The sequence below is a fragment of the Nilaparvata lugens genome, chromosome 1 (genome assembly GCF_014356525.2).
Source record: "Nilaparvata lugens isolate BPH chromosome 1, ASM1435652v1, whole genome shotgun sequence".
Lineage (NCBI taxonomy): Eukaryota > Metazoa > Arthropoda > Insecta > Hemiptera > Delphacidae > Nilaparvata > Nilaparvata lugens.
The window spans coordinates 6121920-6144327 of NC_052504.1; the positions used below are offsets into that span (position 1 = coordinate 6121920).

The 22408-nt window shown below is 35.3% G+C and overlaps 1 protein-coding gene across 1 annotated transcript in view; it reads right to left on the bottom strand.

Annotated features, from left to right (window-relative positions):
* LOC120351448 (phosphatidylinositol 5-phosphate 4-kinase type-2 beta-like) overlaps positions 1 to 22408 on the bottom strand; it is a 71831-nt gene that overhangs the window by 6388 nt on the left and 43035 nt on the right. The window contains 5 exon segments of the mRNA XM_039428890.1: positions 3291 to 3415; positions 3417 to 3577; positions 9054 to 9222; positions 12681 to 12811; positions 15875 to 16013. Coding sequence (XP_039284824.1) covers positions 3291 to 3415; positions 3417 to 3577; positions 9054 to 9222; positions 12681 to 12811; positions 15875 to 16013 — 725 coding nt within the window.

Here is a 22408-nt window from a genome sequence, read left to right on the forward strand (position 1 = left end):
AAACTAGTCGTTAATAGTTATTTGTGCATCTAGGGACTAAAGTGCAACTTTTTCTCCCTGAGGGAAACTGTTGTCGCCCGATGGCGTAGCCGAGGGCGACAATTTCCCTGAGGGAGAATAAGTACTTTAGTCCCGTGATGCACACAACATTTTTCCTCCACCTACACCAATACCTATAACAATGAATAATTTTACTACATCTTCACGCTTTCACACTATTTTTTTAAAAACAAAATTTAGCTCACCTCTGATAATAATTTGTTGATAGTTGCTAGTTGATAGTTGATAGTTTATAGTTTCCTTATGAGTCACAAAATTCCATGTCGCGTATTAACTATTATATATAGATAGTTTATAGTTTATAGTATAGATGATGATTGTTGATAGAGATGATTGTTGATAGTGTAAAAGCCTACTTCTGATAGTAATTGTTTATTGTTATTGTGCACCCATCACAATTTTGAAAGACCGTGTTCGGGGTTGATAGAACAGAACTGGATTGAAACTGGTGCGTTGCAGCCACTGGCATAGGCCTAGTTGAAGTGTGATCAACATCGCTGGAACTGGATTGAAGCTGGTGTGTTGTGGCCACTGGCATAGGCCTAGTTGAAGTTTCATCAACATCGCTGGAACTGGATTGAAACTGGTGTGTTGTGGCCACTGGCATAGGCCTAGTTGAAGTTTCATCAACATCGCTGGAACTGGATTGAAACTGGTGCGTAGCAGCCACTGGCATAGGCCTAGTTGAAGTTTCATCAACATCGCTGGAACTGGATTGAAGCTGGTGTGTTGTGGCCACTGGCATAGGCCCAGATGAAGTGTGATTTAAATCAATGTTGCTTGTTGTTTGGTTCAAAATCCTGTTTGCTGTTTGTATTTTATTTCCAATTGATTCTTCAATATAGCCTTCGGCGACAGTAGTACTCTTCCATCCGCCATGTCTTTTAAGCTGGGTCATTGTTCCTCCAGCATTAACCAGCAAAGTAGCTGAAGTCCGCCTTAGAGCGTGTCCAGTATACAAGTTAGGATTGGGAAGTTGTAAGTATTGTGCAATACTCATGGGTATTTTTCCCAGGGAATTTTTCCCCATGGCTTGATTGTAGCATCTCCCATTTTTAAAACTTAAAAATAGCCGGGGTGATTTTGTTGTCTTTGGTCTTAAATTTAAATACTTTCTGAAATAATATAAGTAGTCTATGTCTCGTTGTGTGCCATTGATCACAGTGAAAACACGTCCCTTGTTGGTTTTAGAATCAGGTACATTAACTATGAGAATTGAATCTTTGTCCTCAATGTCACTAACAGTCATATTGCACAATTCACCCATTCGGCAAGCTCCACAAATACCAAAAATCAAGGCTACTTTTTTCAATAAGTATTGTTCATCTGGAGCATTTAACAGGAATTTATTTACCTCCTCTTTGGTGAATGTTTTAGACTTCTTAGGTTGATAGCCTACATTTTTCTTTTTCAGAAAAGCACCCACTTTCGTAAAATTACTGATGTCTATGTTGTGTTTCACAATAATTGTTGCTTTCAACATTGAATAAATGGTCCATAAATAACTTGGGCTACATACCTGTGCTTGTTGTGAGAGGTAAACAAGGATTACGTTTTCTGAAATTCTTACTGTTCCACCACAATTCTTCTTGCACCATTCAACGAATAAATCATATCGCTTGATGTATAGTTCCTTTGATTTTTCCGGAAGCAAATTTTCAGTTACATTTTCAGCTTCGTGTCGAATGTTCGGCGGAGTTAGAACAAACTCCTCATCACTCTCACTTTCCATTTTATAAAACGAAAATAACTTCTACAATACCGGTAGCGGATTTCGAAGATCTTAGTAGGTAACCAAGAAAAACATAACCTGCAATCTTGTTTTCTGTGCAGACACGCTCAGTCGTCTCTGTTAAAGTGGGTTTTCGTTTATGCGTAAATGCCGTCGTCGACCATGACAGGGAGAGAATCTCAGATTGGGTAGATTTCAATCTGTCTACATAACTTAAAAGATTATGTTAAATTATGTTTTAATGGAGCAGGTTGAGCTTATACTTTTTTATACTTTTAAATGGCAATATTTTGATATTATTGAAAATGTTTATTTCTTTATTAATAAAGACAAATAATGAAAAGTTATTTAATCAGCTGTTTTAGCACACTTGAAATTTGGACAATATGAATGTCAACAATGCTTGCCGTCGTCGACTGCGGAAAAGTTCGCATAAACGAAAACGTACCTTTAGATGAACGCTCTCGTAGAGATGCCGATGACGTTAGAGGTGTGTACTTTTTCATATCCACCAACGGTTGAACATAACCTAACAATCGAAATAGAGCTACTTATTTCCTAGAGCTAAAATATTCCAAAGATCGAAATAGAGCTCTTTTACTTTTCCTCTACCGACCACGACAGTAGTATATTTAATGTTTGCCCAATTCCCCTGTAATATGTGTTATTTGATTATTCAAAATAGAAAATTCATTTATTGCACTTTGAAATCAAAAATAAGGCTTTTCTAATTCATTTCATTCATATTTCTATGTAGCAAATATTGTAGGGGAAATTTGGTTCATATTTTATTTCATAGTTTATTTCATAGTTTATTTATAGGTTTAAAGTTTATTTCTAATGAAAAAAAGTGTTACTTTAGTGTTTTATTACAAGTCTTTCTTCAGCAGATATTGGATTCCTCCAATTAGTGATTTGTTTTTCCAAATCAGGCTTTACTCTTGTCAAAATATAATCAAAGGTTGAGTTGACATTCGCATTTACTAGAAAAATCGGGACTTATGCTTTCTTAAAGCATTAAACACATGGTGTATTCACCAATTAATTTAAATCAAGTGACCGTCTCGTTCATATTATAATGTACAATAACAATAGTGTAGAACGTCAATCACAGCTGTTAAGCTACTGAAGTTCTTTTCTTTTTTTCCATCATGATACTGTTTCTTTATAATGATTGCATTGTAAAAATATTTGTAAAATATGTCAGTGTTGTGAATAGATTTCAATTTCAATTTCATTAACCCACCCTGTCCTAGCAGGCTTAGCTAAAATCCAATACTTCAAGTAATTATTTTAACAAAGACAACGCCATTTTCTATACTCTTGACGCTTGACGCTCAAATGCTTCCTGTGTGTATCATGAACGCTCTGACCACGCCATGCCACGCTCCGCTCTAGAACGCCACGCTACTTTCAGTGTGGTTGTACCCTAACTTCTTACAATCTGCAGGCTAAAGTCTAACAAATAACTCCATTCAGACTAGTAATGCCAACTCACTCTCAGAACTGGGAATAGCGTAGATATCGAGCTCGGGCACAATGCCGCCCTCGTACTGCAGACTGGTCTCCCTGAGCAGCTGGTGGGGCGAGTCGGGTGGTGTGCTGCCCCACGGCAGTTTGTTCGGCCCCCGCACCGCCGCCTCCCTCGCTGTCTTCGTCCTCATCCATGTCGCCGCCCCCGATGTCGTCCAGGTCGCCCAGGTCGCCGCCTTCCGCCTCCGCCTTCACGCAGTCGTGGATGCCCAGCAGCAGCGAGTAGTCCATCAGGTGCAGCTTCGTCAGGAACTGAAAGTTCAAATCATCGTTATTTCAAATGGAATGAAAACGACTTGGTATTGTCAAAACCATGATATAGCTTGAGAATCAAAACACCACAACTCACAACTCCATAACAGCTCAGTTTTTGCAATGGATTTTCAAAACTATACTACAGAGTGGGGCAGAGCCGATTGAAGAGTTTGGAAGGGTTCAAGTAATGAACCGTTCAACTAGGAAAAAATTCTTTAATGGGTCCAATTCAGTTTGAAATATAGTTTTCACCACAGTATATAAAAGAAGACGGTAGGTGTCACGCGCATGTTTGTGCTAAATTTCCAATTTATTAATTAAGTTTAATAAATTGCCAATAAGTGTTAAAAACGTCGGTTGGTGGCGATGACGCAATCTAGCTGGCTGGCCACTGCGCACACATTTCATGACTCCTACCGTTTTCATCTAAATACCGTGGTTTTTACTGTCAATTTTTCGGAAATTATATCAGTTGAAATATAGTTTTTATTGTTAATTTTTCGGAAATTATATGGCGGCCATACGCAGCAATATACTAATGTAGCGTATCTTTGAAGTTTTAAAACGCATTTTGGCACACTGCGATTGGTAAGGCCTGGATCTCCTCTCTGATTCGCTCCTTTAGTTCTTCCAAGGTGTGTGGGCAATCTTTTAAATAGTTATTTGTATATCTAGAGTGAAAAGTACGACTTTTTCTCCCTGTGGGAAAAGTTTGAAGCCCGAGGCGAAGCCGAGGGCTACAATTTTCCTGAGGGAGAAAAAGTATTTTCGCTCGTGATGTACACAACATTTTTCCTCCACCTACATTTTTATAAAAACTGCTAAGAAATAATTTTTAAAAACGTATTGACCAAACAATGTGTTACAACATAATCTAAAAAGTAACAGAAACAGCTGGCTTGTAATCACAGTTCTCCCCCGACCGCACTATCTGTCGGCTAAAGTTGTAACAACAATGACAGCCAAACTACAGCTATGATGAAGTTTCCCGTTTCAAATTTGATTAGTTAATAAGTAATATTCGTTGGCTGATATTTTGAATAACATGGAATAAAAGAAAAAAATAATACATTTTTTTTAGTATAGTGATATGAAGTTTGTAATAATAATTTCAGCATACAACATAAATTTTATATATCGATCAAATGTCTGGTTGAGGTATTGAATTTAGTTGGTTTAATGACTACTCTATATGCTTCCTCATCTGAGCTTAGACCTTCTGACCTATTCCAAATGTACGTTTTTAAAATAGAGATGCTTCCATGTTATTTAAATGGAGTCACTTTTACTCCCTAGGGAGTTTTTCTGTTTTTTAGTACCGAGAGCGAAAAAGTGACACTTTAGTATCATGTCTCAGGGAGTAAAGTAAGTACTTTTGACAGTAGGTGGAGGAAAACTATATTTTTGAGGAAACCCCATAGAAAAAGATCACATATGCTTAAACCGGGTGAGAGTGCCAGCCACATCAAGTCCACCCTTAGTGAGATAAGCCGCCCTCAACACATTCATTGAAATGCGCCCTGTGTGGGCTGTAGCTTCATCCTGCTAAACCATACTTCTCCCAAGTCATGTTCCTCAGCAAGTTCTTACAATTTGGGACGCAGAAACGTTTGTAGCGTTGTTAAATAACGCTGGGAGGTGACATTGACGGTGATGTTGCCATTCTCAAAGAACTATGGCACGCACGCTCATCCGATTCAAGCATATGCGATTTTTTCTATGAGATTAACTCAAAAGGTTTCAAAGATCGCCCACACATCTTGAAAGAAGTAAATGAGCAAATCAGAGAAGTGCCTTACCAATCGCAGTGTGCCAAAATGCGTTCTAAAACTTCAAAAATACGCTACATCAGTGTATTGCTGCTTATGGCCGCCATTTAACTGATATAATTTCCGAAAAAAATTAACAATAAAACTATAATCAAACTTCGTCCTCGTCCATGTCGCCGCCCCCGATGTCGTCCAGGTCGCCCAAGTCGCCACCTTCCGCCTCCGCCTTCACGCAGTCGTGGATGCCCAGCAGCAGCGAGTAGTCCATCAGGTGCAGCTTCGTCAGGAACTGAAAGTTCATATCATCGTTATTTCAAATGGAATGAAAACGACTTGGTATTGTCAAAACTATGATATAGCTTGAGAATCAAAACACCACAACTCACAACTCCATAAGAGCTCAGTTTTTCAAAACTATACTACAGAGTGGGGCAGAGCCGATTGACGAGTTTGGAAGGTTTATAAGTAATGAACCGTTCAACTTGGAAAAAATCTTTAATGGGTTCAATTCAGTTTGAAATATAGTTTTTACCACAGTATATAAAAGAAGACGGTAGGTGTCACGCGCATGTTTGTGCTAAATTTCCGGTGTAGCTGACGTCATTTTATATCCAATCATCTGTTTTTAACAAATAAGTTTAATAAATTCTCTTCAATGTTTGATTCCATTACGAACTGCTTGTTAAATAATCACTTTGAACAATTAATTACGACATAGCAGTCAGGTATGTACCTGTACATAGCAGTACCTGACTGCTATGTCGTAATTAATTGTTCAAAGTGATTATTTAATAAATTGCCAATGTGTTAAAAACGTCGGTTGGTGGCGATGACGCAATCTAGCTGGCTGGCCACTGCGCACACATTTCATGACCCCTCCCGTTTTCATCTAAATACCGTGGTTTTTACTGTCAATTTTTCGGAAATTAAATCAGTTGAAATATAGTTTTTATTGTTAATTTTTCGGAAATTATACGGCGGCCATAAGCAGCAATATACTAATGTAGCGTATTTTTGAAGTTTTGAAACGCATTTTGGCACACTGCGATTGGTAAGGCCTGGATCTCTTCTCGGATTCGCTCCTTTAGTTCTTCCAAGGTGTGTGGGCAATCTTTAAAAACTTTATTTTTGAGGAAACCCCATAGAAAAAGATCGCATATGCTTAAACCGGGTGAGCGTGCCAGCCACATCAAGTCCACCCTCAACCTAGCTCCGCAGTGCAGGCTGGTTGCTTGGCTGAATCGGACTAGGCGCTGAGACAGCAAATAATAGCAGCGTTGGTGGGAATGCGCGGGCCGCAGTAACATCTTCCACCCAGCAATGGTCGGCGTAGTTCCGCCTAGCGGACAGACGAAAGATCAACCAGTCATTTGATCCCTCCAGCCAGGCTCAGCCAAGCAGCCGAGACAATAGAACAATGGAGTGGCGGTCTTATTCGCGTTCATCAGCAGTTTTCTTTCTCATGATTATTTTGATTTTGTGTGTCAATAATAACTCCAGTCACCAGTAAAAAGTTCCCAGAAACGTGGTGTACTACCATATTAATGACTCTTCATGATGATTTTTAATTATTTAAAAACATTGTTGACATTCTGAGCCTTTAGGCTAAACTTGGGGTCGCTGAGAACGAATCTGCAATCAGAATTTCTCTATCACGAAAAATAACGAAGAAAATCCAGCTGTTGATCTTCCGGCAACCGTTAACAGTCATCCTGCAATGCGGCCGAAACACTTCCAAGCCAGACACCAATCTCGAATGACAACAACGCCAAGCTGTAAGAAACCATCCTGCACTGCGGCGCTAGGTTTAGTGAGATAAGCCGCCCTCAACACATTCATTGAAATGCGCCTTGTGTGGGCTGTAGCTTCATCCTGCTAAACCATATTTCTCCCCAGTCATGTTCCTCAGCAAGTTCTTACAATTTGGGACGCAGAAACGTTTGTAGCATTGTTAAATAACGCTGGGAGGTGACATTGACGGTGATGTTGCCATTCTCAAAGAACTATGGCCAGCACGCTCAGCCGATTCAAGCATATGCGATTTTTTCTATGAGATTAACTCAAAAATAAAGTTTTCAAAGATCGCCCACACATCTTGAAAGAAGTAGAGGAGCAAATCAGAAGAGCCTTACCAATCGCAGTGTGCCAAAATGCGTTCTAAAACTTCAAAAATACGCTACATTATTATATTGCTGCTTATGGCCGCCATTTAACTGATATAATTTCCGAAAAATTAACAATAAAAACTATATTTCAAACTGAATCCAAGTTCCGAACTGATATAATACTAATAATTTCCGAAAAATTAACAATAAAAACTATATTTCAAACTGAATCTAAGTTGAACGGTTCATTACTTATAACCCTTCCAAACTCGTCAATCGGCTCTGCCCCACTCTGTATAATGATTGTGAATATTATGTAACGACTTCAACATAAGGGATTTGGGAGAAGACAGTTTTGGGCTATGCCTGTTGTCTTCTCCCAATCATATTATAATTATGATCTATAATTGCCAATGAAATAAACATTGAGCCTCGGGGTTCTAAAGTGAAAAAATTTAGCTGTCGGAGTATTATGCTACAGCTTATAAAGGTCCGTACAGACTTAAGCGTCACGAACACGCGCATTTCACTATTCTTCAGCAATAACAACAAGTCAGCAATGTGAGTTTGCTTGAATGGTCTTGGATAAAATAGTGCATACAACAAATTTATTTGGTCTATAAAGCAGTCGTGAGAAGTTCAAGACACGCGCTCGCTCGCTTGTATCAAATCAAGTTTTATTCAATGATAACATTTACAAAACAAATTCCGTTACACAAATGATATTACAGACCATTGAATTTCTAGCCACGCAAATTATTTAACAAAAAATGATTTATTTATTTTCTTGTAGCACTGTTGTTAATTGGTGAATAAAAATTTTATTTGATTTGAATACAATACTGTTCGCTTAAGTTCGCTAATACCATAGCCACCTCTAATACAAGGCCGCGGCCTACGATATTGCAACGTCGCAGTGTAGGCCTACAATCTAATACATGATTGGTGAATAAAAAAATACCAGCTGATCTATTTCACCAATCATGTATTAGATTAGATTCTAGGCCTACACTGAGACGTTGCAATATCGTAGGCCGCGGCCTTGTATTAAAGGTGGCTATGCTAATACTGTTAGGCCTACACAGGTGTTTTCCTCATATCCATATCCACTATACATGAAATCTACAAATTCATATTTGATTCCAATTCTTACTGTACTAATTTTATTTAGTAGGTTGTCTATTATTTTGTTTCAATTTATTTTTTTGCTTTTTCTTTCAGCAGTGAAGTGATTGAGTTTATTGAGAAACACTTATTTTCTTGAACTTTTATTATTCAATATTGATCTCTCATATTTATTACAATTTCTTGCTTCATTTTTTTATTATCTCTGCATATTTTGTGTTGTATTGTTTGCTAACGACGTGGTTAAGTGGTAGAGTGGACATTATTGTCCAAACTTCGCCACGTCAAAAAATGAACACGTAATTCTATTCTTAAGAAAATTCTTGTCTGTAAACAAGAGTGATATACATTCACATTTGTATCTAAAGCAACATCCAACTCGTGCTTTAAAGGCCTTCATAATAAAATTACTATTATATAGACTGTAGTATAAATGATAGAATATGCTATCTGTCAAGATTGTTGATTACATACGCCAACGTCAGCAGTAAGCGTATCGAGCAGTTTGTCCTTGGCATCGTCTCCAATGTATATTTTTGTCCCTTCCTTGACAAAGTCGTTGTCTTTGAAAGTAGGCAGGTTCTTCTCTTTCTCCCTGTCCGAGGCCTCTCTATCTACAGTCGAGCCTTTCAAGTCGAATTTCCTGAGACAGAAAATCGATTAGAAAATAGGTGAAAATATAAAACAATTAGCAGAAAAAATTATATAAATTTGAAAATTTTATAAATGCTTTCCTAGCCAAAAATTTGTTGGATCTTCAGGGTGAATAGTGTTATTATTTCAAGTTGAATGTTCTAATTTTTTTTCCTACAGTTACCTTGAAAAGTGGCCATTGCTGCACTGATTACAGAACGCAAAGAATCACTATTCCGCTCTAGTGCGGGAAAAATTTTTTCCGCACTCCAGATTTGCAACATGGCAATGCAAAATAGTTAGTAGGTTATATGGAGCACCAGTGCAGCAAAATCAAAATTAGTTGGTAACTGTGACTGTGGTGCACGTTATAAGAATCTTGAAGTGGTGGACAACAGTGGATGACAGCAGTGACAGCCACCAAATCAGTGACAGCCGCCCCTTCATTCATTTACTACTACATTATTCTATTTTATTTATTAACAATCAAATTACACAGATATACATTTGATGCATTTCAGGGAATTTTACCCATAATTATTACCCACTTTTCATATTCAATGGTAACTGTAGGAAAAACTTAATGTGAAATACGTGCGCAAAGTTCCTCTGCTGCACTCAAGAAACCATTCCGCCCTCGCCTACGGCTCGGGCGTAAACGTTTCTTTCGGTGCAGCAAACTGTCACCTTGCGCAATAGTTGCACAAATAACTATTAAACTTAGGACCAGTTTCCGAGCTCGGGATTTAGCTAAGTTATAAACTTTAGATGGGCCGTCAACTGGAACCGATTTCGTCCGAACTAGCATCCGAACACGTCCGAACAATCCTCCAACAAAAAAAGCTATACATGCTCGTCCATTGCAACAGGTTCATACGTCCGTGCACGGCCGTCTCCGGACGATCAAGTTTTCGATCCGAATTGAATGGGATTTTCCGGCTCTATCCGGCGAAGTCGAGCTGAGACAACATCATCTTAACCTCAAAATGTTTCACAGTCTTGTCTGTTGTTGTTTTTGAACTTGTTCTGTTTTATAAAGTTGTAACTACGGACAATGAAAAGTTGATAAGTTTGGTTCAAGAGCATGTTCCATTGTGTGATACGCGAGACATGAGACATCGTCGTGATGTTCAAAGGAATATGTAGATTACTGAACAAATAGGATCTGAAGGTAAGATTATTGTAATGAATAACTAATTTAGTGGATATTTGTTTATTCAATTTTCAAAATCTCAATATAATCATTGTTTATGAAAAATTTTGGTAGCTATGATAGTAGTTAATTCAATATTTATTCGATATTCAATAGTTCAACTACTGAACTAGACTGCGTAAACGGTTTCAATGGACGACCATATTTGGCCGAATTAACGGCCGGCAGATTCGACCGATCCAACGGCCGAACGGATCGGTTGAATACGGTTCCAGTGGACGGTTACCCTTAAACAGCTGGAGTCAGAAAATTGGCTTTCCGAAACGGGGCGTAGTTGTAGTTTTATTTAAAACTATATTTAAGCGTACATGATAATCTTTATTTTCTCATTTCTATAATTGGAAACGTGTTTCCTTGACAAAATAAAACAATCCTGAATAAGTCAAATTAGCTGAAACTTTGCACAATTTTCTCTTTTTATTTTATTTTGGGTTCAATTTTCTAGTTTTTCGAAATTTAATTTAAACATGAACTACGACTACGCACCGTTTCAGAAAGCCAATTTTCTTACTCTAGCTGTTTAAAGTCTAGAACTTACCTAAATCCCGAGCTCGGAAACCAGCCCTAAATAACACTCTTGAAAGTACATTACAGTGTACTGTACATTTTTGTAATGTTTTATTGTTTAGTGTAATGTTTCCATTTTTGGAAAAATGGAACTGAAGATGGGAAAATTCAATGCAAAATTATGAAGGAACCTGATTTATTTCAGGAAAGTTAGTGTATTTTCATTGATCAACTTTTATTATAAAATAGTTTTCCAATTTCATTCATATATTTAGTTTCTTGAGTTTTGGATACAATCAGTACACTTCTAAAATGAAAGTCGTGGCTTCAAAAGACAGCATCTTATTGGCCGATTTATTTGGCACAGCCATAAAACTTTTATCTTATGAAGCTCCATTTGCAAAACACAATGTTCCGATTAATTTGGCACAGCCATAAAAAAAGAGAAATGACTGCTAGTCGTTCTTTTTAATAGCAAAAAGTGATTTAATAGTAAGCAGTTCGTGATGGAAAACAACATTGAAGAATGTTATTGGGTGGCTCGTTGGAGTAAGTGATAACGCGTCGGTCTTATAATAATCAAGAGAACCAGAGTTCGAATCTCGACCGGGGCAAAAGTTTTTGACCATAAGATAAGGCTACCCCGTCTTTCGGAGGAGACGATAAGCCGTCGGTCCCGACTACCTAAAAAGTAGTCGTCATCTCTCATCATCATCCCTCTCACTCATTACCCACGCACAAGCCTATGAGCTTATGTGGGCATCACCCTCAGTATTCATACAACAATAAATTTAATTATTGATTAGATTCATTTGTCACCTTAGGGGACCATCTTCATTTCGTGATTATATATTTATATACTAGCCGTCAGGCTCGCTTCGCTCACCATATCCGTCTAGCCAGGGGGCTCCGCCCCCTGGACCCCCGACTGGATCGTCCAAGAATGAGATCAGCAGGATCGCTTCGCTCGCCTGCATTTTTCATTTGAGCATTTTAATCATATGTTAGGACGATCCAGTCCAGGGTCCAGACTAAACGTCTGGCTAAACGGATATGGCGAGCGAAGCGAGCCTGACGGCTAGTAATATAATATTCCCAGGAATAGCTCTGATTGCAATAGCAGTGCCCAATCAATTTTTCCGCGATAAAAGCATTTCAATCTTCAACTTGGTGCCAACCTAACAAAGTCAACTCAACTTAATGCCAAACCTGACAAAATTATTAATTTAGTTACCAGTTAACAACTGTTTCGAAGAGGTACTCTCTCTAGATTATAGTTCTATATTAACATATGGTATGGACATTTTTCAATTATAATCAAGAGAATAAGAAGAATATACATGCTGAAAGACGAACTTTAAACCCTTAATAACCACCCTTAGAGTTGAAATATTGCCAAAAGATTTCTTAGTGCGCCTCTAAAGGGCCAACTCAACATACCTACCAAATTTGAACGTTTTTGGTCCAGTAGATTTTTAGTTCTGCGAGTGAGTGAGTGAGTGAGTGAGTCAGTCAGTGAGTGAGTGCCATTTCGCTTTTATATATATAGATATATTGTTTGTATTCTCATATCAATTTTTGCTAGATCGAAGTTGGCTTAGTTATCTTCGTTGGCTTAGTTGGCGATAGTTATCTTCTAAGATAATTATTAATAAATTTAGTATTTTCTACACAAAAAATAACTGGATTGGATGCAACATTTCGGTTAAACAAATGACATAAAGTAATGGAGAGATGGCAATACTCACTTATGTGTTTTCAAGTGATTACTAAATACATTCCTCATGACCACCATATAGTGTTCTACTCCATCTACAGTCAGTCGATACATTCCTAAGTATTGCGGCAATAGTGTTTTGCCGTGCCTTTCCACTATGTACTGAAAAAAACGCAAGCATCATAGAATAAGACAATGTCTTCAGTCAGCTCAGCCAGAGAAATATGATTGATATAGAATGTAAAAGTACACAATTCAGTTAAACTTACAAAATCCTGACAAACCTTCAATACTTAAGGGAGCGTTAACCAATATTTTGGCACAAAATACACCAACAACATTCAAGTTGAAATATTAAAGACTAGCAGATGATAATAATATATTCGTAAGGCTTTCATTGGTGGGAAGTTCCACCTCGCCTGAACAGAAAATTTGAGCCGTCAATGGGCCTTACAACTGTCATACTTCAGCCGGGACTGACAGTTTAACGTGCCCATCCGATAACACTAGACTAGCAGGTAACCCGTGTGACAAACTAAAAGCTTCACCTATTGAAAAATTTGAAATAGGCCTATAACCAATGTCTGCAAATTTAGAATCTATGAGCAAAATTTCAAGTTAATCAGTCCAGTAGTTCAGACGAGATGATGCGTCGTCATTCATGAATGTCCTATCTTGAACATGTATAAGCCATTCTTTCCTTTATTATATTATTGATAACATGGGTGTAATTAGTTTTGGAATAGTCTTCTAATATGTAAGAATTGTTTGATCAAAACATGTTTTATTTATAGAATGATAAGGGCCGATCACACAAAGAGCGATCTGCGATCAGACCTATTTCAATTTCAATTTCATTTATTGCCAATTAGAATATTCAAAACATATTACAAAATCTTTATAATATGACATATCATTAAAAATATAAATAAATAAGCATAATTACTCATACATATACTTGAATAAAATTAAAATAAAATATAAAATCTAGGCATCACCAGCAAAAAGAAAATCTTAAAAATATAATAAATAAGCATAATTACTCATACATATACTTGAATAAAATTAAAATAAAATATAAAATCTAGGCATCACCAGCAAAAAGAAAATCTTTGGAATCTTTTTATTAGATCATTAGATCGCTCTCTGTGTGGTCGGGCCCTTAGTGTATTACGCTATAGAGATAATGTAGGTGGACCTACTAATAGATTCTCTATAGAACTAGAAGATAGGGCACGTCGTGCCAGATTTGACAATTTCAAGCCAATCCACGTAGTTCTTTTACTTCAAGCTCTGTGGCGTTTGAAGACTCGCAGTTTAAACACATGTACTTTCAAGCGCGAGTCCAAGAAGTTCCACAGAATCGCCAAAAGATAGCACAGTTGCCACAATGCTAGTGGTGGTTCAAAATTCTAGCATCACTTCTCAACTTGGCGACAAAAGTTCTACAAGATGCGCCAGAAAAACTTACTGATTTGAAGAAAAAAAAATCCCGCACGATGAATTAGTCGTGTAGAGGGGCAGGAAGGGGCGCATCTAGAAAGGGACGTTCCCAAGTTTATCCTCCCTCAAGTAAGTAGCCTTCATGCTCTGGTCTAGAGAGCAGCGGGCCTTCGCAGGTGAGAGCTTCTTTTCTAATGGTCGATCACTTGTTGTTGCTACGCAACGTGCCTTCCGCGCTCGATTTGAAATTCCTCCTCAGACTCGTTCCTGGTCGTAATTCGATTATGTCGTGGATTAACTCATTTCGGGAGTGTGGTAGTGTCGCTAAACCCAGAAATGGACTTCAACGAACCATCAGAACTCCAGAAAAAATCGAAAGAGTGAGGCAGTTGTGCATTCTCCTGGTGTTCAGCTCGCAAACACGCAGCTGCTATGGCAATTTCTAACTCCACTGTTCGACGAATTTTCCATGAAGACCTTCAATCTCATCCCTATAAATTGGCTGTTGTTCAAGAATTGACTGGACGCGATTTTGTTACCCTCCAAAATGCATGTGATATGCTGATTGAAAACCTGCCTGAAGACGCGGTCATTTTTTCAGTACGAGGCTCATTGCCACATGAGTTTCCTCAATACGATTTTTTGGGATTTGAAATCCCTCGTTTATGTCGATCGACCGCGAACCATAGCACACTTCAAGAACAACATTCGCGACGCCATTGCCAATATTTATTTATTTATTTATTTGTTGATATAATTACAAATCATATGAATATGATCGGGATAGAACAACAGGCATAGCCCAAAACTATTCTGCTCCCAAATTTTGATAGATAATAAAATGTCCGAAAAAATAGGTTATGTTTGTTACTGAGGAAAGTTAAAGTTCAAAGTTCTGTCCAAAAATATATATGAGCTAGAATTTTGAATTTAGAATGATTAAAATACCAAGTTATAGTCAAATATTGCACTTAATATCACCGCACTTTGAATAAATTAAGTTATTTCAGAAAATTTTGAAGTCAAAAATATACACACAACTTTCCACTAGGCACAGCTGTAACTATACCGATTGATATACTGCAACCATAGCCACCTCTAATACAAGGCCGCGGCCTACGATATTGCAACGTCGAACGATTGCAAAAAGATCAGCAGGTATTTTTTAAATGTTTTTCACCAATCATGTATTAGATTCTAGGCCTACACTGCGACGTTGCAATATCGTAGGCCGCGGCCTTGTATTAGAGGTGGCTATGCTGCAACGCGTGGATACAAATTGACTCCAGTGTATATGCGCAAATTGATCTGATGTCATTTTCAAGACTGCATAAAAAATTGGGATATTGTATTCTCATATAATGAAAGATTAAAACAATAACTTTAGTACTTTTGTTTTTATTGACCTTTCATCAAATAAGTAAGTTTCTCTGGTGCACCTTGCACTTCTCTATTCCTAATGTATGATCACATTGGATGCGTATATGTGCAAGTGCACGCTTAGTTATGCATGACCAAGCGTGCAAATGTCAAACAAAATGTGGGAAGAGCAATAGGAACACTCACACTGAACGCGTGCACTTGCTGGTTGCGATCAGTGTTAGCAGCTACATGCAAGTCACAACGTGTTTCAATGGCATTTTCCAGATTTTGTTTTTCGGTTCATGCATGATCTGCCGTGCACTTTCACATAAATAAGTGATCACACCCTTATTCTATTATTAAAAATTAACAGGTAAAATAAACAAATAATAGAGAATAGACAAATATAAGACTACTTACAGGGTGATACTGTTTGAGAAACGAGTGCATTCTTTCCACTTCTTCGCTGGTTAAAGTCTTGACAATGAATAACCGATCATATGATTGGTAGAAGTTGGCACCAGACTTGCCCGGGGAATCCACCAGAACCGGTTGAGACCTGTTAAAACAAGAAAACCACTTGTTTCACATCAACTATTGCAAAACACAATGAAATAATACTGAAAATGTCCAATTGCTACTAGTTAACACGCTTATCAAATATAGAACACAACTTTTAATAACTGAAATTAGTTCAGAAATTTGAAACCTAAAATTCAATAGTATGTTAGAGAATACTCCAAACCCAAACGGAATCCAGTATTTCATTTACATTTCTATTCAAAATCTATAATCTTCTAGAAAAAGCTTCTGAAGGTTCATTCATCATATGTTACAAAATATTCTAAGCTCAGTGGAAACTAGCGTTTCATATTTCTAATCAAAATGACTATTTCTAGAGAAAGGCTTGATTCTAATTTCATCTAAATTTAGGCTAATTAAGAAACGCTGAATCTATTATGGCTGATGTCACTATTGTCTATTGAAAGCGCTATTGTCAATACCTACTGATGATATGAGTGGTTGATACTACTGTTCTATTTTAAATAAGCATAAATTGAGTTGTAATTTTTAATAGTAGAGGTGTAGACTGATTTCTAGTAGAATTTCTTCCATTACTAAAAAAAAAAAATCATCCGAATGCATTTCAATTGAGATAAAGTGACATCCGTGAATATGTTGTGCTACAGTGAAATTTTCATAATCCTCCAATGTTTCGGAATTGGGGTCCAATAATATATATTTCGTGTTGAGAAACGTTCTGCCATTATACGTAAATGTAGACACAATGAAGACGGAGGAATAACTGAACGATAATAATATTCTTTTGTTTTACAATTTCATTTAAATTTGTTTGAATGATTGATGTTTGAAATTTGATGTAGAACCCAGGTTTGTACGGCTGATATATCCCTCATTAAACATAATGGGTAGATTTTTAGATATATTTTCTTTTTAAAATGTCCAAATAATGTATTAAGCGACAAATCTTTAAGTGAATTATCAATAGTTATCATTGATTTTGAACTATCTTGAAATGAATTACACCTTCTTCATAATAACAAAAAATGTTAAGACTTCATCATTCGCTTTTAGATTATGAAAAAAATCATTAATTAGCATCCTTAGATCATGCAAAACTCCTGAAGTATAATACAAAGCGATAAAATTCAGAAATCAAACGGGAATATATCATATAAGTTCATTATTCGAAAATCAAACAAAAAACATATCAGAGAAAATTTTCAAACTGTCTTGATATTTACAAATTAAAAATCACACTTCTTGAAAATCTCTCAGTATCTGGCATCAGACATTAACTTTTTTTAAAGGTTTCAAATACAAACACTTCTGAATTGGATGTCGGAGTTACATTCTAAAAACGGTTGTGTACAGCTTACACGGTTATAGGTACCAAACTTAGTTTCAAGTCATTTCATAGTTTAATATGATATGAATCGGTCATTTTTGCAAAATACTTTTTCAATTTTATCAAGCCAACTTTACAACAGGCCATGTCAACAGGTATTGAAAAATACAGAAAACTTTGACAAATCGTTTCAACACGATTTTATCATACAAAACAATGTGGGGTTATACTGAATGTATAAAATTGTTGAAGAATAATGGTTATTAAATTTATGCTTTCAAAAAAGCTAGCCTACCTACTTTTGATACTTATTTAAGCGAATGTCTCAATTATTTTCTCCCTTTGTACAGAAGTAAAAAAGACAGCCTTGTTGAAAAAAAACAGTCTGAATTCATTGATGATTCACTGATTATTGAATTTATACATCTGAGTCCTATAATCAAACATGAGAGTTTCAGGAGAAATCTACGTGTCATACCTCTTGTCATATCTGAATCTAATAACAATGTTCATTTCAAAAAGACAATAGTTCTCAAGCTGGTTCTTCCAACCAAAATAATGAAAAAGTTCCTATATGAGCCCAGAAAAAAGTTAATAACAGATTACACAGTATACAGGGTCTTCGATTATACCGAAGATTATATATTCACCTACGACTACAGCGTTTTTATTTGGTTTATTTGTATCATAGTCTATTTTCAATTTTGCTCTACAAATTTATTTTAATTAGTAAGTCATTTAGGGGACGTAACGGAGGATAATTGAAATTTAAAGTTGAACGCAACATGTTGTGTTTTTGAAATTGTATGTAACCCTAATTTTATGTTACTCCAGGTTTTAAACTATCAGTGGAAGAGTTCTGAGAATGGTTTAATTTATGTTTAGCATATTTTACATACAGATTGACTAATTAACGAAATCAAGTACCACCATTTAAAATTGCAACGGTATATCTATGAACACACATTTATGAAAAAGACTTGAGTACATCAGGATCAAAATTTATAACCAATTAAAAATATTTGAAGCTAAAGATCAATAGCAAAATAATTACAATTCTATCACATAACTATCAGATACGGTACCGAAGTTGAATGTATTATTTTATTTTCAAATTAAACAAATTCTATTTTAATTTCTCTCAGTGTGGAAATAAGTTTTCAAGCTCTAATGAAAAACTGGTTCTAGAACTACAAGATGGGTGCAATAACTATTATTATGAGGTGATTTTATTAATCTAAGATCAATTTTGTTTACTTCAATTCAATCATTACATTGTAGCAAAGCATGATATATGTTACTATAAAGAATATAGATGAGCTACGAAGCTAATGTATTTAAAAAAATTTAATATTTTCAAGAAAGTCTGAATGGGAACCTCAAGCGTTAATATTGTAACTAATAAACACAAAATCCCTGTTTTACAATGAATTTATGTGAGTTAAGAAGCTAATGTATATTTTTTAAAAATTGTAAAAGTTCAAGGAAGTCTGAATGGAACCTCAAGCGTTAATATTGTAACTAATGATTACACAAGCTCTGCTTTACAATGAATTCATGTGAGTTAAGAAGCTAATGTATTTAAAAAAAAAAAATGTTTTTATGTATTTTTAAAAATTGGAAATGTTCAAGGAAGTATGAATGAAAACTTCAAGCGTTAATATTGTAACTGGCTACAGATGGAAATAAATTGAAAGTTGCATTTGTTCAAATGCGAATTAATGAATAATTATTATTAAACGAGAATCCCAATTAAATGCTGTAAATCACCCCGAAGATTTCTGCTACTGAAAATATCGACAACAGGGTAAACAGCTAGATTGAAATTCGATGAGCGCTACTATACAAAAATGATTTGTCAGCCCGGGAATGACAAATAGTTTTTGTATAATAGCGCTCATCGAATTTCCATTTAGCTGTTTACCCTGTTGTCAATATTTGCAGTAGCAGAAGTCTACGGGGTGATTTACAGCATTTAATTGGGATTTTCGTTTCATAATTAATATTGTAACTGATATTCACAATGAATTTATGCTGTGTTGGACAGTAAAATAGTACCTGTGAAATAGACAGTGAATATGTTCCTATGGGAGTGTTTACTCACTGGATGAATGAGAATGTGCTAATACTCCCAATAGTATAGGAGTTAACCATTATAGTTTACCAGTAAAGGGGAGAGCTTATGGTATAAAATAGCCCATTGGCAGAATACAAATGTATGAAAACTGCCATTAGTGACAGTGGAATAGCAGAGGCAGCAGAGCAAGGTTTGAAAATACATTTTATTCGGACAAAATCCGAATTGTAAATTGAGTGTGTAATTGAAGATTTTTGAAATGACAAATAACCTAGATTTGGACTGTTGTATAAATTGGAATTGGAACCGTTTTGGGCTTATAAGCCTGTGGTGATTTTCTGTAAGTTTTGTAATTCTGAATGATTAAATAAAGTCAATGCGACTGACATTGTCAATATTGTAGAACCGTTCCATAATTGAATAAAAACACACATACGTGACCGGTGTGGTACACGAAACCATGGCCGTGTACCGAATAAAACGGTGTAGAATTTGACAACATTTTTTCAATTTTTCATTTTTTGGTGTTTTTATTCAATTAAAGTCAATGCATTAGATATGTTCTCGGGTAAAATACCAATATAAAATTGCCTTGGAAGGCAACTCAGTTCCCGAAATACTCTGTAAAATGTAAGTTTTTTCCATCTATCTGTATCTGGTTTCTTATCATTATAAAACTCTAAAATGTCTATTATGTGCTTAAAATAAAATAGCTGATATTTTATAAACATAATAATAGAAAATAGTCAATCCACCATGTCTACAAAACAAATCAAATCTATGTAACTGATAAGAACGAAAGTAATACAGTATTTAAATTTATATAAATTGAATAAATAAATGAATTAATGTAAAGTAATACAATGAAGTAACTAGAGGACATGAATCTAAAACTACTGCCAAGATATGAGAAACTAGCATTGGCTACACTGTACATTTCTAAAGCTAATCGTCTAAAATTTGATTTAAAATAATAGCCTAATTGAAGGTTTTGCAAATTGGATTTTGAAAAGACTCAAAAAAGCACCCTTAAACAACCTATCAAACTGTGATACTGTACTCTTGTCTGGAATCTGGACATAAATCTAAGAACTACTGCCAAGATATGAGAGCCTAGCATTGGCTAAACTGTACATTTCTAAAGCTAATCGTCTAAAATTTGATTCAAAATAATAGCCTAATTGAAGGTTTTGCAAATTGTATTTTAAAAATACTCAAAAAAGCATCCTTAAACAATCTATCAAACTGTAATACTGTAACTCTTCGATTTGAAATGATAATTGAAGGTTTTGCAAATTGTATTTTAAAAATACTCAAAAAAGCATCCTTAAACAATCTATCAAACTGTGATACTGTAACTCGTGTCTGGAATATAAAGTGAGATTCACTTGAAATGCTGTCAGCATTGATAGAACGGGAAGAATTGATGTTACTCCATAAGGAATGATGACAATTTGAAGTGAAGTGATAATAGATAGATTTTCTAAATGACAGCAGTCTAGGCGGTAGCGTAACTCAATATTATAAAGAGAGTCTCTAAATTGTGAAACACCAAAATGTTTTTCAAAAATTTGGATTATGGGAGAACTAGAAGGGAATCACGAATTTTCCACGGACAATTTTTGTTTTGTTTGTAAAATACTTTGGTACAAAGGTCAACCACTTCGTAAACACTTTATAAAGGTGATAATAATAGTTAGATCTAGGAAAAGGGCATTGTATTTTTTGTGTTTGATTTTAATCTCACAAAATCTCACAATTTTATAGATTCTTCACAGTTTGGATATCTAATTGTTTGTGATTGATTTAATTCATTTTAAAGTTTGGTTTTTTCACATTGTTTTTGATTGATTTGATTCATTTTAGAAGTATTTTGTAATTTGAAATTTGTGTTTTTTTGTTTGTTTTGAATTGTAGATTGAAGTGTAACTAAAAAATAAGAAAGTAACAAAATATAACCTAGCGATACATTTGGACTTTCGTATATATAAGATGTTTTGTGTGTCATTCATACTATATTAATGAATAAATAAATTAATTAATGAATTGGACCAGTTTTGGGCTTAAGCTTGTGATACTTTCCCAAGAGTTTTATAATTCTGATTGAATGAATAAATAAATTCTAGAATAGATTTGCTTTTAGGGATTGTTATACTTGAATGTGTGAGAAATTGAAATCAACCGTAACAATATTAATAACAAGGAGCAATAATCGAACTTCCCTAAAAACTTCTCAATAAAAAATCGTTTTCCATGAAAGTCTAAGCAACAGCACAAATTTTGAATTTGAGGATTCTTTTCTAGTTGAGTTTTACAAAAAACATTGAAATTGACGGTTATTTTTATTGATCAATTCTTATTTTTATACATTTTCTAACTCTGAATTTACACCTTGTTTTGCATTTAATTATTATTCACGCTAAAATGTTGTGTACTGCTTGATTTTTTTCATAATTCCTCTAATAACTGTTTGTAAGGCTTGAATCTCTACCTTGCAAATGTAATTATATAGCTAAATTCTCAGAGTAGGTAGCTTCAAGCAGTTGCTTATGCAGTACCTTCAAACACATTTCTTACGTTCTATAAAATTTATGAGAAGTATTATTAAATTATGTTTTAGAGGATAATTTTATGTATTGAAGTGTTTCATTTTCTCATTAATGGTCCTACTTTTTCGGACATGTTAATCATTATCAAAATTTGGGAATGGAAAAGTTTTGGGCCAAGCCTGTTCTTCCTTTTCAATCATATTTATATGATTTGTGATTGTATCCACGAATAAATAAATAAATATTACACATTGTTCTTAGAACAATTCAAGTAATAAGTTTGTATGTTAGTCAGTTTGATGAATGAATTTCAAATCGAAAGAGTGAAAAAATGTATAATAATTTTATTATTAGCATAGCGCTGATTATTTATGTAACTAATCTAGATTAGCGCAACTCATTAATAAAAAATAGAGAATATAATACTGTATCAAATTAATAATTAAAACAGAGAAATA